Raw genomic sequence first — 19,601 nt, 5'->3', positions numbered from 1 at the left:
AAAATATCTCAGGGGTTCTATTTTGAAGTGTGACCAATAGCCTGTGACCCTGCCAACACCACCAGGTAATAATGTACCAGGTCTTAATGAAATAGTAGGCCTCCATGATGATAGGAATTGGATTTCCCTGTCATATCCATCCTTTTGAGCCCATGTCAGTTGTCTACACTACAGGTGCGATGGCCAGCTGTTTGCCTGTTCCTCTCTGACAGTTAGGCCTAAACAGATGGGGTTATAAGGTAAAATACAAGTCGAGTCCTTTAGTTGTGTAGGTGATGCTGTTTTGGGGCCAGGACACCTGACACCTGCATGCAGGTAAAGTGCAGGGCCAAGGATAACATCAATGGGACGATGGACTGAATCAACTACTGTAAACTAGCCTACCTCATTGAATGTTTTCACTGAGCGTTGGATGGCATAAATATAGCATTCGGATTCTCGTGTATGCCTAGGCTTACAGTTTCTGTGAGTCGAACGGCAGAGTTTCTGTCCCACTACGTATCTCCACAAGAGGGTGCTGCTAACACACACGCACGCACCATGGAAATATCCTGTAATAATACTGTCCATTGTTATTACATTATTACATTGGTATTATTACATAGACAGTAGTCGAAGCAGGTGATGACTGAAATGTTTAATGGCTGTCAACAGAGACAGACAAATACACTCATAAACCAAATAAGAGAATTCACTCATACATCCCCAAAGTCAGGGAGATGATTCATATTTTACTGAAGTAAAACTACAAAGCACACACACAAAATGGAGACATTAAAACAGACAGAAACGGGAGAAAAAAAACACAGGCTGTCAGTTGACAGACAGAAATATGTAAGAAATTAAACAGAGGGAAAAGTTAAGAGGACTATGGTCACGGATGGTGCTGGGAAATTCAACAAAACAAGCAAACTCACAAACTCCCTTTACTGCTGGTGAAACAAAACACCTCAAAACCAAAACTTTGTAACTATCAGTCAATCTCAAACATTACTGAAAACCTCTACTTCTAATTCCCTCACATTGCTAGAAACACAAACATTTTTCAAACATCGTGAAAACCGAGTTCGCTTACAGGCCTACTACACTTGTAAGAGCTTGACGTAGAAGTTGCCCTTAACCACAGATCTAGAATCAGATTACCCTCCCCCAATCCTAACCTTAACCTTTAAGAGGAGGAAACAATATCTGAACCTAGACCAATTGTTAGGAGCAACCTCTACCTCCTCCTAGCCTACCCTATTGCCTTAGTAACAGATTTGGAAGTACTGGCTTGGTGACTTGAGGGGGCTTTTGTAATTGGACATTTCCATAGAAGAATACACATTCTGATTGGTGCTTTTCTGCAGGGGGAGGGTGAAGGCAGGGGGTGTTTTGCATGTCTCGGGCTTAGTTCGGTCTGAGGTGGGGGGGCCTCCTTTGGTCTGAGGAGGGGTGGGGGTTCTGGTGGGTCTAGAGTTGGGGACCGTGGGGGCTGATTTGGCCGCTTCAGAAGACCCAGTCCTTCTTGTTAGGGGGTTCAGATAGATCTGCATAGTCACTAAGTGAAGAGGTGAAATGAGGGGTAAGGGTGAAGGCCAAGGATGAGAGTAGGGGACAAAATTACATTTTGTAGGTGTGAGCAGGTGGTAAGGGGTTGAAGTGTTGGGGTGCGAGGGAAAGGGTGGAGATGACAGGAAGAGAAGGGAGGATGTGTGTGGAGGAGGGGGAATGGGAGGGGATGAGAAGTCATGGTGAGATATGGTGAGAAAATGAGAGAGAAGGATAAAGCAAGTGTTCAAATACAGTGCTTACTTATACTTTAGAGACCAGAAGATGCATTTGTCAAAGACAAGATTTTAGCTTTCAGCAGATATTACTTCATAAACTTGACAAACTTGACAGATGTCTTTTCTCTTTTCTTGAGATAGATAATGCATGGGATCAGGAACAGGCGTGGAGTATGCAGGCATAGTATACAAAGCTAGACTATGTAGACGGTTAAGAATGTTATTCCAGGAGGTTGGACTGAGGCCTACCTTTACAGTGAGTCACCTGCCTCGACCCTACGGACGAAACACAGAAGCAGGTCAGTCTATGTGGGAGGTATAGCATCCACTCGAACCATGTCACTCATACCACTTATCAATGGCATGTTAAAGTAGGATCAATCTAACCAACAGCTGTTTCCCATTAATCTGGCCATTCCTCTCCCCAAGGTCCTGTGGTACAGCTCAGTGCTGCTCTCTGCCTGTGGGAAGAGCACACTACAGTAGAAATTCAATCATTTCCTCACCTACACTGGCTGCAGGCTCCTTGGTTTTGCTGCAAGGAGGGAATGAGAACGGAGAAGTTAGGCTCCGTCATACAAGCAGGGAAAGCATTGTTAATCTCGCGCTCTAGTCTAGAACAAGGATGGAGAACTCTTGTCCACGAGGGCCACAGTACTGGTGCTTTTAGTTGTTCTACCAGGTTACCCAGACACAGATATACGCCAGGGGAAACCAGCAGACCTTCAAGGACCAGAGTTGTAACTCCTGCTGTGGAGATCTATTTGAGGAAACGTAAGCGGCTGTATAGACTAGAACAGTACATTCAGAACACATTTAAACACCTCTTCCCCGTTGGGGCTACTGCCACAGACGTACCTACCTTTCAGCTTTCTTACTGCCGGGGGCTGTGGACCCTGGGGGGCCAGGTCGGGGGCCAGGCCGAGCCGTTTTAGAGATACATGGACTCTCCTTCACACTGCCTACTGGACTCTTCACACCACTGAGGGAGAATGGGGGGGGGGAGAAACGTTAGAAAGAGTGAGAAAACCGAAAGTGTATGATCAATTTGTTGAACTGTATCTAGTGCTAGAGTTAGAGTAGAGGGATAGTAATCGTACTGTACCTCTCTGTGTTTGCAGGTGATGGTTAGTGATTGTGTACTGTACCTCTTGGCTGATGCTGGTGGTAAGGGGCTGTAGTTCCGTGCGGTGGATGTAGAGGGCAGTGTGGAGGTTGTGTAACTCTTCTTCAAAGAGGCAGGGCTGTTCATTGATGGTCTGGACGGCAGGGCCAGAGACACAGGCCTAGCTGCAGTTGCATAGGGGAAATATGGGGGAGGAGGGTATAAGTGTATGTTTCTATGTGGGTGTCCTCTGACTTCAAAAATGGCCCGAGTTGCTCCCCTCCTCAAGAAACCAACACTCGACTCCTCTGACGTCAAAAGTGCTAGACCTGTATCCCTTCTTTCTTTTCTTTACAAAAAACTTGAGTGTGCTGTCTCTTATCAACTTTCTCATTATCTCTCTCAGAACAATCTTCTTGACTCTAACCAGTAAGGCTTCAAGAAAGGTCACTCAACCGAGACTGCTCTTCTCTGTGTCACGGAGGCTCTCCACACTGCTAAAGCTGACTCTATCTCTTCTCTACTCATCCTCCTAGATCTATCCGCTGCCTTCGACACCGTGAACCATCAGATCCTCCTCTCCACCCTCTCAGGGCTGGGCGTCTCAGGCTCTGCACACTCTTGGATTGCATCCTACCTGGCAGGCCGCTCCTACCAGGTGTCGTGGAGAGGATCTGTATCTGCACCACATACTCTCACTACTGGTGTCCCCCAGGGCTCGGTGCTAGTCCCTCTCCTCTTCTCTCTATTCACCAAGTCACTCGGCACCGTCGTATCCTCACATGGTCTCTCCTATCATTGCTATGCGAATGACACTCAACTACTTTTCTCATTCCCCCCTTATGATACCCAGGTGGTGACATGCATCTCTGCGTGCCTGGCAGATATCTCAACTTGGATGGTGACTCACCACCTCAAGCTCAACCTCAACAAGACGGAACTGCTCTTCTTCCCAGAGAAGGCCTGTCCGCTCAAAGACCAATCCATAACGGTTAACAACTCCACGGTGTCCCTCTCCCAGAGTGCAAAGAACCTTGGCATGACCCTGGACAACACCCTGTCATTCTCTTAAAACATCAAAGCAGTGACCCAGTCCTGTAGGTTCATGCTCTACAACATCCCTAGAGTACGACCCTACCTCACACAGGAAGTGGCGCAGGTCCTAATCCAGGCACTTGTCATCTCCCGTCTGGACGACTGCAACTCACTGTTGGCTGGGCTCCCAGCTTGTGCCATCAAACCCCTGCAACTTATCCAGAACGCTGCAGCCCGCCTGGTTTTCACCCTTCCCAAGTTCTCTCATGTCAGCCCGTTCCTCTGCACACTCCACTGGCTTCCAGTTGAAGCTGGAAGACCACTACAAGACCATGGTGCTTACCTACGGAGCAGCAAGAGGAACTGCCCCTCCCTACCTTCAGGCTATGCTCAAACCCTACACCCCAACCCCGAGCACTACTATGGGAGGGCAGCTCCTGCTCAGCCCAATACAAGCTCTTCTCTGTCCTGGTAACCCAATGGTGGAACCAGCTTCCCCCTGAAGCAGACAGCAGAGTCCCTGTCCATCTTCCCGAAAACATCTGAACCCCCCCCCCACCCCCTTTTCCAGCTCTGACTCCACTGATAGCTATGTTATTAAGGAACAATGTACTTTCTATGACTGAGATATGTGGTTGTCCCACCTAGCTATCTTAAGACGAAGTCACTCTGGATAAGAGCGTCTGCTAAGTGACTAAAATGTAAGTGTTAATGTGTGTGTGTGTGCATGTAAACATGTGTGTATGTGCTCGTGTTTGTGTACCTTTCCCAGCGTGTGCTTTCTTGGCGTTGGCGGCCTGGTGTTCCTCTGAGATGTTGAGTCTCTTGAGGACATCGGCCAGGGCCATCTTCAGCAGCCGAATCTCATCCTCCTGCATCTGCATCCTCTGCTCCAGGTACGTCAGGCGGTCCGCCGCGTCCACGCCGCTCGCAGCAGAGCTACGGTCATCTGGGGAGCACAACCCTAGGTTGAGTTAGCCCACTGAGCTAAAGCCACACAAGACTGTGCTAGCCCACTGAGCTAAAGCCACTGCTCCAGGTACGTCAGATGGTCCACTGTATCCATCCCGCCTTCCACCAAGTTAAGGTAACAACATAGGTCATGGTAATCCTTTGCGCTAAAGCCATTTGTACCTAACCAGCGCCACCAAAGCCACTGGCCATTGGGCAATGAAAGACCATGTTAGCAGCCACCCAAGAGTTTCTGATGGTTCCAGGTGAGCGATATAGACTCGTCAAACTGAAGTCTTCACACTTCACACATATCGCTCACAAAATAACAGAACCGCTGTAGACATAGAAGCTGAAACAAACAACACACACGCCACAGACAACAGACAGGCATCTGCATCCCTCTGACAGATTCCCCTCGCATAAAATCCAAGAGACCATTTTCTATAAACGACATCAATAGGAAGAACAATCCTAAGAAAGGGCACCATTTTGTAAATGGACGTAAAATCATTTGTAAACGTAAGAAGTCTAAAACTTGAACCATATGAGAGTAAGACCACAGAGATTAAATTGAATACATCCGCTTATACAAAGACCAAGACAATAGACACCATCTGTGTGGTTTTAGTAATCCCAATGAGAAAGATGGTAATAAATGACTGGTGGAACAGTAAACAAATAAACAGAACAGAAGCTGTCGTGTACCATTGTTAACTCTGTGGGGTGAGGAGTTGTCATAAAGATTCTTCATACTGGGTGACCCTTCCTCCGCTCCAGACCTCCTCCTCCTCCTCCTCTCTTTCACTGTCTGACAGACAATATCTTGTTCCTCCATCTGAGTGACCGTCGGCTCTCTCTCTCTCTCTGTCTCTCTCTGTCTCTCTCTCTCTGTCTCTCTCTCTCGTTCTTTATCTGTGTGTTCCGCTGGCTAGTGTCTGCTAGGATCTCATCTACACTGCTCCATCCACTGTTTCAGTTTCGTCACACACACAGTAGAACCCACACGGCGCTCTCCTCTTTCCTCTCTTCCTCTCCTCTTCTGTCCTCTCCCGTCAGCCTCGCACCAAGATGATAAAAGTACAGCAGAGATCTCTTCTCTTCCTCTCCTCTTCTGTCCTCTCCCATCAGCCTCGCACCAAGATGATAAAAAGTACAGCAGAGATCTCTTCTCTTCCTCTCCTCTTCTGTCCTCTCCCGTCAGCCTCGCACCAAGATGATAAAAAGTACAGCAGAGATCTCTTCTCTTTCTCTCCTCTTTACCTCTCTAACGGAATCACATCCAGATCAGAAAGAGTAGAATCCCAGTCCAGATGGAGTCCACGGTGAGGTTATGAAATGTTGATATTATCTATCGCTCCTTTATCCTCCTTTATCACCCTTCCTCTCTCTCTCTCTCTGGGTGGTGTCTGCCAATGTAGGGCATGCTGATGTTTACAACATCGCTTAAAGCCTTGATCTGAGATTGTGTGTGTGTGTGTGTGTGTGTGTGTGCGTCCATGTGTGCGTGTGTGTATGTGTGTGTGTGTGTGTGTGTGTGTAGGGGTTAGGGTTAGTGTTTGATCATGCTCATACACTCTTGCTATCCTCTCAAATTCAGCCTGAACAGTAGGGTTTGGAGTGTGTGTATGTTTGGTGTGTGTATATGTATGTGTGTGTTATACAGTAGCACAATGATAATCCCCCAGACTGAGCCTCTTTGGTACGAGTGACCCCGCCCCCACCCCGATAAACTTTGTCAGAGAAAAAGAGAGATGGGACAGAAAGAAAGATGGAGAGAGAGATAGAGGGTGTGATAGATGGAGAGTTAGACAGAAAGAGAGAGAGAGAGAGAAGCGAAAGAGGGAGAGAGAAAGGGAGCGAAAGAGAATAATCTATAACGCTCCTCTCCTCTCACCCTAGTACAGGTTGCATGTCCTTGTGTTGTTCTCCTGTAAGCAGCTTGTCCAGTTCATTGATCAAATCAAATGTTATTGGTCACTTACACGTGATTAGCAGATGTTATTGCGGGTGTAGCGAAATGCTTGTGCTTCTAACTCCGACAGTGCAGTAATATCTAACAAGTAGTATCTAACAAATTACACAAAATGTACCTAATACACACAAATCTAAAAAGGAATGAAATAAGACAAACTACATATGGAATAAGCGATGTCAGAGCGGAACGGACTAAGGTCCAGGTCTTTCCAGGTCTTCTATTTACAGTAGTACATGTCACTCTGACTGATGGTGGCTAAAGGTGAGACACAACCGGTGGTGACACACCAGTGACTGACACACGGTGCCAGTACACAAGAGACCTCACAGGTGGCACCAGGTGCATCTAAAACAGTCTTCCCTAAATAGTGGGTCAAAAAGACCACAGATTGTAGTAGCTATTATGATTATTTATCTACAGTAGCTATTCTATGTCTATAGTAACTTCAGCTTGGGCAAGCTATCTGACAGACGTACTAATCCGTGCCTCGATTTTGCCCGGAAACTGGCGAACACCAATTTCTAAGGCTGGTTACTGGTCATCATAGTAGTGACAAACAAACTGTCCATCCCAGAAGTCTAACGGAGAGATTACAAGAGATCACCAATACCTTATTTGAGCAGGCTCCTTAAATGAAAAGTGATTTTAGATTTGTGCATTTTTAGCACTTCAAATTTGTTGTATTATTTTGATTGGAACAGTAAAGTCATTCAGTGTTTTTAATGAGAACTGTGAAGAGACCGGAAATGATGCTGAGAGATCAATAAACTAAACGAATAAACGAATGGTCAGGAGGTAAGCCTCTCTATGTAGCCATACTGTAGATGCGTCCAGGCAGAGGCTGCTATACGTGCCTCTGTGACTTAGTGTTTCTGCTCCTGTCTTTGGCTGTGACATCAGGCCTGCGCCACCTCCAGAGACCCCATATGGGACCGGGATTAGAATAGCCCATAATCCCAGACCTGGAAAAGGGAATTAGTAGAACACAGCTCAATCTCTGCTGCTGCTGCATAGCCTACCCACACACGCACGCACACACGCAGGTTATACACACACATGCTCATGCTAACGGGATTATGTAGACTCACGCTACACAACGTAGCAACAACCCTAAAACAAACACTTAGAAAACATTACTAAACTCTAGGCCTATAGCAGTGATGGTGATGGAGAGGGAAATCAACTGGGATTCTCCTCTCCCAGATGGTGTGGTTTGTGAATGGCAGAATGACCAGATGTCTATTCATATAACAAGTTCACAACCCTGCTGCATACCCACACATACGCCTCTTGTTACTAATCCACTGACACCAATACCCCCAAGTGTGCAAAGCTTTGCCAAAATATAATTATAAAATGTTAACAAATTCAAAGAACCCCCCCCCCCCCCCCCCCTAAGAACCTTCTGTTACTTTACCTATGCGAATTCTACCCCACCTCTTCATTCCTTTAGCCCTCCCACACCTACAGTACCTATCATGAAGTCTGTGTCTGGAGCCAGCAGGGAGTCGTGGTGGTAGGTCTCCCTGAAAGAGGGCCTCCTCAGTCCCGTCTCCTCCATCCCCAACCCCTGGTCCACCAACTCCTCCATGGGACTGTCTTCCATCGACATCCCAGACGCCAGGCCTCTGTGTGTGTGGTGCTCCTACGAAAGGCTGAGGGTTACTCACTTTCCTACTCCTCCTCCTCCTCCTCCTCCACTGAGCTCATCAGTGACCTTCCCTAAACCGCTAACACTCCCTCCCCTCCTTTCCTCCCTCCCTCTCTCCATAGAGTGTAGATGGGGCGTAGAGGGAGATGGGGGGGGGGGGGGGTGATGATATCATTACGGAGAGATTAAAGGCCCTGGTAAGCCATCTCAAGCCCTCAGCCACGGATAATAAGACAGGGGAGGGAGGGAAGGAGGGAGGAAGAAGATGGCGAGGAAGGTACAATAGTGGATGGCAGGAAGGGAGAGAGAGAGGGGGAAAGGTGAGATGACACCTGGTCTCAGACAGGTTAACTACAGCTTCCACCTAAGATGTGGACGGGGGCTGCATTTGTATGTCTATCTGGGTGTACAACAACACATTCTTAGAGCTACAGTGAGAATGGCTCACACACACTCTTCATGTTCCTCACCAAAGATGCATGGGATTTGTATTGGTACTAAACTGCCTAAACCAGAGCGCTTGCATCAGATTGCCAGCTGGTCTGGCTGCTGCAGCGAAGGCCTAATAGGGCTGATGAGCAACAGAAGATTAGGAAGGAAAACTTGATCAATTAAAAGCATGGACAATAAACTGGCCATGGTAACTATAGTTATGGGGATGGCAGCTCTGGATTAAGGTTGCCCTATGATCAAGGATCGGCTCCACCGCAAAAATCCAGTAGCTTTCCCAAGATTCCCAGGTTTTTCCAGAAATCCTGGTTGGAGGATTCCAGATTCCTGCTTATTCCGGGAATCTTCAGGAAAACTGGGGAATTTTGGGAAAGTTACAAGATTTTTTTGCAACACTAGCTCCAACCCTCTCCAATCCTTCCATGAATTATTACGGGGGAAACACTCAAACGGACTTCAGATGAGGGTGTAGGGATAACTCTATCCTGCTATCCCAATGATGCAGGAATGGATGAGTTCAACAACAGACGAAAGGGTATTAAGTACAGGAAGGGCCTCAGCAATAAGAACTACAGTAAGCTTCTTCCTTTCTGTCTATTTTGCACTTACTATATTGCAAGCAGATGCTCTGGCAACCCAAGTGTTCTGCACTGTACATTATTACTACGTGTTTGCACTGCTCACTGATGATGTAGCGTGTCTAAGCTGGTTGTTCACTGCCTGTGGTTAGTTTGAGCTAGCATTGCCTTATGTAGTGGCATCACCTTCCTTAAGACCTGAGGTGCCGATGGTAACTGTCCCTCACACCCATAGAAGCCACCTAGCCTTTCCCGGTTTAATACCTACAGTACTGATGGGAGTGTGTATTGATGGTGCCTCAGGCGGCTTACAGTACTGATGGGAGTGTGTATTGCTGGTGCCTCAGGCGGCTTACAGTACTGATGGGAGTGTGTATTGATGGTGCCTCAGGCGGCTTACAGTACTGATGGGAGTGTGTATTGCTGGTGCCTCAGGCGGCTTACAGTACTGATGGGAGTGTGTATTCGGCCTACAGTACTGATGGGCGTGAGGATTGCCAGGGACAGATTAAGGGATATTTTTTTATTGTACAATATTAGGAGGCAATACAGCTGAAGTCGGAAGTTTACATACACTTAGGGTGGAGTCATTAAAACTAGGTTTTAAACCACTCCACAAATTTCTTGTTAACAAACTATAGTTTTGGCAAGTCGGTTAGGACATCTACTTTGTGCATTACAAGTCATTTTTTTCAACAATTGTTTACAGACAGATTATTTCACTTATAATTCACTGTATCACAATTCCAGTAGGTCAGAAGTTTACCTACACTAAGTTGACTGTGCCTTTAAACAGCTTGGAAAATTCCAGAAAATGATGCCATGGCTTTAGAAGCTTCTAATTGACATCATTTGAGTCAATTGGAGGTGTACCTGTGGATGTATTTCAAGGCCAACAGTTGAAGTCGGAAGATTACATACACCTTAACCAAATATATTTAAACTCAGTTTTTCACAATTTCTGACATTTAATCCTAGTAAAAATTCCCTGTTTTAGGTCAGTTAGGATCACAACTTTTTATTTTAAGAATGTGAAATGTCAGAATAATAATAGAATGATTTATTTCAGCTTTTATTTATTTCATCACATTCCCAGTGGGTCAGAAGTTTACATACACTAAATTAGTATTTGGTAGCATTGCCTTTAAATTGTTTATCTTGGGTCAAACGTTTTGGGTAGCCTTCCACAAGCTTCCAAAAAATAAGTAAGGTGAATTTTGGCCCATTCCTCCTGACAGAGCTGGTGTAACTGAGTCAGGTTTGTAGGCCTCCTTGCTCACACGCTTTTCAGTTCTGCCCACAAATTGTCTATAGGATTGAAGTCTGGGATTTGTGATGGCCACTCCAATACCTTGACTTTGTTGTCCTTAAGCCATCTTGCCACAACTTTGGAAGTATGCTTGGGGTCATTGTCTATTTGGAAGACCCATTTGTGACCAAGCTTTAACTTCCTGACTGATGTCTTGAGATGTTGCTTCAATTATATCCACATAATTTCCCTTCCTCATTATGCCATCCATTTTGTGAAGTGCACTAGTCCCTTCTGCAGCAAAGCACCCCCACAACATGATGTTGCCACCCCGTGCTTCACAGTTTGGATGGTGTTCTTCGGCTTGCAAGCCTCACCCTTTTTCCTCCGAACATAACAATTGTCATTATGGCCAAACAGTTCTATTTTTGTTTCATGAGACTAGAGGACATTTCTCCAAAAAGTACGATCTTTCTCCCCATGTGCTGTTGCAAACCGTAGTCTGGCTTTTTTATGGCGGTTTTGGAGCAGTGGCTTCTTCCTTGCTGATCAGCCTTTCAGGTTATGTCGATATAGGCCTCGTTTTACTGTGGATATAGATACTTTTGTACTTTGCTGTTGTTCTGGGATTGATTTGCACTTTTTGCACCAAAGTACATTCATCTCTAGGAGACAGAACGCGTCTCCTTCCTGAGCGGTATGACGGCTGCGTGGTCCCATGGTGTTTATACTTGCGTACTATTGTTTGTACAGATGAACGTGGTACCTTCAGGCATTTGGAAATTGCTCCCAAGGATGAACCAGGTCTTGGCTGATTTCTTTTGATTTTCCCATGCCGTCAAGCAAAGAGGGGGGCTGCATCTTGAGCCCCCCACGGGCCTGGGACCAGTGGCTTCAGCCCCGGTAAGCCTCTGCATTAACCTGGCCCTGAGGATGGCAGGCGCTCCAGGACTACAGTATTGATCATCATTTGCCTAATTGGCTGCTGTCCCATTTCACCAGTGGCGTGCCGTGGGCCTGGGGCCTGGGCCTTCAGTGAGGTACTACACAGTCCCACCCGAATTAATCCACCTCATTATGATGCCATGGCTCTAGAAACTATACATTTAGATAGAAACGCAGTATAACCAGGCGTTGCGTAACCTTGAAATTGACAAATTGACATTTTTGGGTAAACAGTGTTTACCCAAAAACATGACACAATCAATGAGTCTTTTCAATATTTCCCTTCACCTTTTCATTGTGCAGCTCCGTTGCCCTGCGCGTTTGTTCTTTGAGCTGTTGATCCACTCCGGTGTCCCCAAAAATTTTCAAAAGCACCACTGGTTGTTAGGTTCCAGCCGTACTTTGGTGTCTCGTTGCTGCCTTGGTTAGACAACTCAAGTTTGCAAAGCCAGTGTGGCTCCAAACACCAAATCGATCACTTGCAAATAATATGCATTCCCAGCAGTACAGTTTGCAGTGCTTCTCAGAGCCAAGGAGCCTGTGAGCCATTGACAGCGCTCGTAGTTGAAACTTTGAAAGTGGCGAGCGAACGAAGCACTTTCCCGCCTGTGACAGGCTTTGTGGCGTCGGGCGACCTCTCCTTACAATGTCTAACTTTTCTTGAAAAGTTTGTCTTGAGAATGGCGTTATAATTATATCCTCGACCAAATCGATATCTTCTCCTCCTTCCGCCATTGTGGGTTGAAAAAACAGCTTAGTAGTACGCGAATTAATTCGCTTATAAAATTCAGTTTCCTAGATCTCCATAGGACCTGCCTCTCAATATTGGTAATCCAATCAAAAGACGTGCACGCACTACGCCTGCTAGCTGGTTCCTGTGTAACACTGGAGCCAGCCAGAAGGCGTACAATAGCCAACTCTAAAGCTGATTGGTTGACACTAAATTTTCATTTCCATTCACTATAAGCTACAAGCGCCCGCACTGATGATTCTGAAGGCCTGAGGGCAGATTTTAGACCCCTGGCAACACATGATGGCTGAATATGATTGGATAAAAGATCTAACATAAAGACCAGCCCTCAAAATCTCAACCTGGGGCTGGAAGCAGTGCAACCAAGAGGAAAGCTATGAAATGAAGAGTATAACTCTTACTCTGGGGAATAATTTAATACATATTTGTGGGAAAATATATTAATTTTTTTTTTATATTCTGATGATGTTTAGGCCAGCAGAGAAGGCCTTGCAGGCCCTGACGGCCCACCACTGCATTTCACAGACACAGATGCAAAAATAATGGGCCAGTGTTTCAGAAATACCCGTGACGATTTCTGGTCCCAGTCCGTCCTTGCTGCTATTAAAGACATGCTCCGGAACTTTGGTGACTCCAAAGTATTTTTTAAACGTCCCGCTTTGGGCTGTATGTGTCAATGGGTAGGCTGCATACATGCAGAAATCCGCAGAATTACTGTCTTATCTCAATTAGCCATGAAATCCCTAGTTTGAAAGCAAGTGTTTTTCTGGAAGCTGTGATGTGCCATTTCCCCTACATTTTCCCCCACGTAGGCCAGCCCGCATAGCAATTTGATTTCTAGCCAATGGGCTTTAGCCACTCGTCATTTGAGCGACAGCTAGCAAGGTGCACACACAGCAAACCGAGAGAGCAATGACGTAGCGCACATATCTGCACCTATGTGACGTAGTACGCAATTCTCGGGGACCACTTTTGGCTCACGAGCGCTACTTTAAGAACTACTGGCTAAAAAGTAAACAGAAGTACCAAAGACTCTCTTTAATGTTGGAAGTGTAAAAACAAATGTGAAAGCCTGCTGGAGTTGTTGAGTTGTCAGATCCTCCCGTTGATTGGTCAGTGGTCCCTCTGGAAGTCTGTACTGTCTATGTGTCTGTAAATTGGTACTGCCGGGGTGTCTGTGTAATGGACATCAATAGGTGTGCTGTGCTAGTGTCTGGCCACTCTGGACATTCCTAATGCCATGAGCTGGGATAAGCAACGTACAAAGAAGGGCTGAGGAAAGAGAGAAGGCCAAAGCCTGTGTCCTGAACCTGTAGTATAACTACTGACACCTTGTTGGTTGCAACTAACGTAACAGTATACCATGAGCCAAGATGACAGGTTAGTAATTTGAACTCAAAACTAACAATGAACACACACCAGAATCAGATTAAAAGACAGACCACCATTTTTTTTTCTCACAAAGGACTTCAAACTTTATAAATAGTCTGTCAATGGTACATTAAATCAGAAGGGATGCTAGAATTCTTCCCAAGAATCCAAGAGATTTTCAGAGAGCATGACAAAGTGACACGATTATCTGATACACACATCCTCTCTCTACTCCAAAAATATCTAGACTTTTAGATCCCCCATTTTTAAATATATCAAAATATATGCCGACATTTAGCAGTAATACAGAAGAACACAAAAAGCAGAGTTTCAGGCATTTGTCCGGTGATTTGTTTCGATTGGTGGAGAAAGAACACTTCCTGGGTCAGCGAGAAGTGGAATGGTGGATATCAGAGGTCAGAAATGTCTGACCCATGTCACCATGGAAACAATACGTACACTTGACATATCATGACTATGTCCCAATAGCCCAAACACAATATACCATCTCCTTTCCAATAGGCCTTTAAATGTTTGACAAAGAGAGACATATGACAAGACACCTATCCTATATAATTTCCCCCTCATCAGTGACCTAAACAATAGGAGATGAGGAAAGGAAACGTTAAAGAGCTTTGGGACGTAGTCAGGGTGTACTATTCTGAAATTATCAGTAGGACACCAGATCTGCCTATGTGGCGCCCTCTAGGGGCTCAGTACTGTAAATACACATCTGGAAGTAGAGCCATGGTGGGTCAAGTGTGTATCTCAGCCCTCATCTGGATCTCCCCATATGAAAACAATGTGACTTCCAAGTCCAAATACCAAATTACTTAAATGCTAATTTATGACATCACAGAAAATATCAGCAGCAAAACCCCACAAGACAGAACATATCCGCAGAAGGACAAGGTTCACCTGCCCTAGGTCAGGACGCCCGGTGTAGTGACTCAGTCCTCTAATTGGACAGATCAATGAGGCGAGGGTTACCTGTTCAAATGGCAACCTCCCAGACGTCAAACCCTAAGGTCAGCCAGGACGGCTACAGGTAGACGTTTCACTCCCTCAACCACAGATCTAGGATCAGCTTAGAGTCATCCTACACTCCCATCATAACCTTAACCTTAATGAGGAGATACAGTATCTGATCCTGGATCAATGGTTAGAGTGTAACTTCTACCTATCCTAACTTTGTGTCAGGATGTGGTTTGGTCTTCTTCACCCCTGAGGCCAAGTTCCATCTCTAGATAGGAACTAGCTCTGGTGCCTGTCTGTTTCTGCGGTTGCCAACCTGGGCTTATTGTTACAGAAACAGCCTTGTACACTGCTAGCTAGAAACAAATGACTACAACCTCTGTGCAGTGATCTTCATTCAATCATTTCATCTTGAAAACTCATAAATTACTAATACAAAGAAACCAATCGTTTTTTTCAATTCGTTAAATATATTTTCCAAATAAGTTAAATTGAAATCTTTATATATTGAATTGTTTACCCCATTTAAATATTGCTTTTTATTATTATATATATATATAATCATCAGCCGGGTCGTTCCACAAATGGGTGCCTTTTGCTTCCCTTTGATATTTTAAATTGATATTATGCACGAGTATTGAATCTTAAAAGCCTGTTATTTTAAATGCAGTGCCCTTAATTTAGACCTCACGGAGAATTCAATAAATCCGATTTTTTTTATATGAATATCAACCCTGTCACTTCTAGGAAGATTTCAACCCACTTAATCCAAACATTTCTCAAAGTTTCACCATCATTGTAAAGCTCTAGATACTTTTGTTGCTTTGACAAAGTCATTTCTGAAGATTATTTAGTTAAATGTGAGTCGTGATTCATTTACATCTGTCCCGCATTTTAAGGTAAACCCCGTTACGTGCATTGAACTCTTGTTTTTAATTTGGTGAAACTATTCCTTTTTAAATATTATTATTAAATATTAAACATTGAACATATAATAGTCAAATCATAGTGTAAAAGCAGGTGAGGCGGTTCTAGTTGTTAAGAAGAAATCGTCAACCTTGTTTACGATCAACCCTGCTACTATATTTGGCACTTAATAGGCACTTACTATAGTCATTTTTGTTATTTAACGTCTTGAGATGGGAAACACGTTTTAATTCATTTGAACATATGCTCTTTATGACATCATGTTCAAATTAAGCGAAATCAAACGTTGTGTTTTTACCAAGATACACTTCTCAAAATGCACCGAATTGTTGGAACGACCCAGCTACAGGTCTAGCAAAATTACTACTACAGCACTGTGCAATGGCTGTCGCACGTGTACAGAGGGTCAGGGGTCACAAGGTCAGGATTCAGATATGTACACTTAATATTTCATAAAACTCTATTTAGCTGGTATTTATCTAGTATTCTTTTAGCTGGTATTTATCTAGTATTCGGAAGGAAATTAAGTGGAACCTTCTGTAACCAAATTATACATTCCAATGAATCCTAAGAAACTAAAATGTAATTATTAGGTAACTACCTACTATTTTACCATGCAAATTCAAAGTAAATACCAGGTAAATACTGGACTGTAAAATAACGTGTAACCAATATCTCTCAGGTAGGGACCTCAGATATCTTGTTCCAACACTTATAGTCAGAAATGAATCAAAACGTAAACTAACCCTTCCCATTTTTGTTCTTATTTCTGTTCTAGGGTCAAATTTCAACTTCAAACTTGTGATTCAAATCCAAAACTAATCTAAAATAAAATATTTTTTTCCTTCCTCGATTTACACACATTTGTCAAAAATAGTCCCTCTGAAAAATATATTGCATATGCCATTTTAAGAAATGGACATAAAATATTTTCGATAAGGAGAAATTGTAAAGTAGGAGAATATATATATATTTTTTTTTAAACAATCTGAGCACCAATAGGAAGAAAATGCCTATTGATAATTTTTCAATTTAAACTTATTTATGATTTTTCATATACAAGCTTTGTTTAGTCGCTATTTTGGGGTATGATTCAAAACTTTGCAGATTAGGCCAGCAATAGAACATTTGCACAGTAAGAAAGCAATCCAAGGTACTCTTTTCTATGAAAAAGTACCAACTCAGTCACAGTCTAGGACTAAACGTGACAGACAGACACTTCTGCAGAAGGTCTACAAGGCCATGTTGAATGATTGTGGTAAAACAAAAACATCTCCATAACGTGTATCAAAAAGACCATTTTCAGAGATTCCCACCCAAACCTCTGAGACATCACATTACATCATTCCGCACAGCCAGTTACACCAATATGCCAACTCATACCTGAACCACCTGGACAGTGTGGATAAATACCAATAATCCCATTGTGGAACCACGGCCTACAGGAATGATTTATCAGCGTACACATGATTTCATTAGATGGATATGACAGGTAACATATAGACCGGGGCCAACCGTCCTCCTGGAGAGCTACTGGGAATGCAGGTTTTTGCTCCAGACCCTCACTAACACACCTGATTCTACTAATCAGCTGTTAGAGCAGGGCTGGAGCGAAAGCCTGCATGCACAGTAGCTCGCTAAGAGTAAGGTAGTCCACCCCTGAAGTAACACATAGATAGTATGCTGGCGGATGTCTCTAATAGTAGAACACATGAAGTAGTTATGCATTGATAAAAGTTGCCATGGACACAGCCTTAGTTTCCATTCTCTACTAAGCACACAGACAGTAATAATACACAGTATTGTCTCCCGTTATAATATATTAGTAGCTGAACATAAATCAGAACACAATCATAGACATTCTAATTAAGGAATGGATTAGTGCAATCTAACAAGGGAGGGAAGGAGACGAGAGGAGGGAGAAGACTAGGAGAAGGAGAAGGAAAGGAGTGGTGGGTGGTGCTCTGCTTTGTGACATCCTTTGGTTTATCTTGGAGGGCGGAGCTCCGAAGGGTGGAAAAGGACGGGGAATAGAATTAGAATGAGTAGAATGGCAAACGTTCCACTACATGTGGACCAGCGGCCATATTGGATGTCCCATGTTGGAATGTTGAATGAATTGATGCTTATCACTTGGAATCCATGAGAATTTTCAGTGTTCTACACAAACAGCAAATTGTGTTTTGTCGCACATACTGGGTGGGCCAGGTGAAATCGATGTGGATTTTGACTTTGTCCATTCTACTCACCCAATTTCTATGGGGTGAGACTAGCTGCCTTAAGCCCTACCTTCAAGTCACATGGCAAGTTATGGGGAACAACAGGGTGGTGTTCAGGAGGGCGCAATATTACAGAAAGTTAAGATAGACATGTATAATAAGCAACGGTGTCTGCAATACCTTAGAATTCCATTTTAACATTCTGGAACATTTCACCCTTTTGAACACTCCAGAGAGGTGGGCACTGACATCATCAACAATCCTCCTTTTGATAGGACAATGCAGAGCCGGAGAGGTGTTAGCCTCTCTAGTAAGGGGGCTCACAATTGGACCATCCGACAAAAGCACAACGACAGTTCTCATTTAGGAACAGAAAAAGCGGGTAGGGGGAATCTCAAATGACCCTATTCTCCATATAGTGCACTGTCTTTGACGAAAGCCCTATACAGTTCTCTACTAAGTAGTGCACTACATGGGAAATAGGGTATGATTTGAGACTCAGCTAGAGCTGAAGGTTAGTGTTGTGGGTTAGTGGTTAGTGTTGTGTTCTGTTCTCACAAAGCAAGAGTGTTCAGTGTTTCCCTTAGGATTTTTTCCAGCAGCGGTGGCAAAGTTAGCGTGGGAGGCGGGGGGGCTGGCTTGGTAGTAGGCGTGTCCAATGGTGTGGATTCCGACCAAACATTTTAGAGCCCCTCCTCCTGGCCGCATAATGCTGTTTTAAAACACATTTCCTGCAATTCTACAGATTTTGGCAGAGAGAAATTATACAGTTTTAAATCTAGTAAAGTAGTGTTTGCTGTGTTCTTAAGCCAGGGGTAGGCAACTAGATTTTGCAACGGGACATTTTTGTCCAAGCGGATGGTCGGGGAGCCGGAATATATTTATAATAATTTGTACACTGCAAATTGGCCTTGATTAGATTGAGACATGATCACGTCTCTTTTTATTTGTGGGAATACTTGGGAAAATATTTCCTAAATTAAAGTACTTTTTTGATGAATTCCTGGTGATTTCAAAGTCTTTTTTTGATCAAAAACGTAAAAATATGCAGAACCTGTAGCTGACCCCTGTCTTATGCTATCTGAGTGACTTAAACGTTATAACAAAATCAATGGGGCGCCATGACATTTTTTGAATTTTAGATTTTCCCTGACTGTCTATATTTTATTCTGGTGGTTGTTAGTTTAAAAAATGTATATATATAGCTCCATTATCTATTCTACATACTTTATATCTAGTTTTAGTCGTTTAGGTTTACACAGAAAACTTTTTACCATCCCAATTTTTATATTTACAGTACCAGTCAAAAATTTGGACACACACAACCAGCTCTAGGAAGAAATGCAGAAATGTTTTGGTACCCTCTGTGCCCCGATACAATCCTGTCTCAGAGCTCTACGGACAAATCCTTCGACCTCATGGCTTGGTTTTTGCTCTGACATGCAATGTCAACTGTGGGATCTTATATAGACAGGTGTGTGCCTTTCCAAATCATGTCCCATCAATTGAATTTACCCCAGGTGGATTCACCTGAGTTTATGTAAATCAGGTATTTATTTTTTTGTTGGTTTTAAATTAGCAAAAATTTCTAAAAACCTGTTTTCACTTTGTCATTATGGGGTATTGTGTGTAGATTGATGAGGATTT

General features: G+C 44.0%; 1 protein-coding gene across 1 annotated transcript; it reads right to left on the bottom strand.

The window, feature by feature from the left end:
* Positions 1-601: 601 nt before the first annotated feature.
* LOC129817097 (uncharacterized) lies at positions 602-18,662 on the bottom strand. The gene is made up of 8 exons (XM_055872049.1): positions 18,513-18,662; positions 8,312-8,483; positions 4,673-4,858; positions 2,918-3,059; positions 2,632-2,751; positions 2,276-2,304; positions 2,019-2,045; positions 602-1,540 (listed from the first exon to the last, which is right to left on the bottom strand). Exons 1-8 carry the CDS (start codon positions 18,660-18,662, stop codon positions 1,248-1,250), a joined length of 1,119 nt encoding a protein of 372 aa, XP_055728024.1. The 3' UTR covers positions 602-1,247.
* Between the last annotated feature and the right edge of the window lie 939 nt (positions 18,663-19,601).

This window comes from Salvelinus fontinalis, chromosome 20 (genome assembly GCF_029448725.1).
Source record: "Salvelinus fontinalis isolate EN_2023a chromosome 20, ASM2944872v1, whole genome shotgun sequence".
Lineage (NCBI taxonomy): Eukaryota > Metazoa > Chordata > Actinopteri > Salmoniformes > Salmonidae > Salvelinus > Salvelinus fontinalis.
The sequence above is the reverse complement of the archived record's forward strand: the minus strand, read 5'-3'. Positions and strand labels throughout refer to the sequence as shown.

Coding starts and splice junctions, on each gene's coding strand:
- LOC129817097 (XM_055872049.1), bottom strand. CDS start 18,662: ATGCGGCCAGGAGGAGGGGCTCTAAAATGTTTGGTCGGAATCCACACC. Junction 8,484..18,512: donor ACACTGAACACTCTTGCTTT/GTGAGAACAGAA, acceptor AGCCTTTCGTAG/GAGCACCACACACACAGAGG. Junction 4,859..8,311: donor AGACACAGACTTCATGATAG/GTACTGTAGGTG, acceptor TGTGCTCCCCAG/ATGACCGTAGCTCTGCTGCG.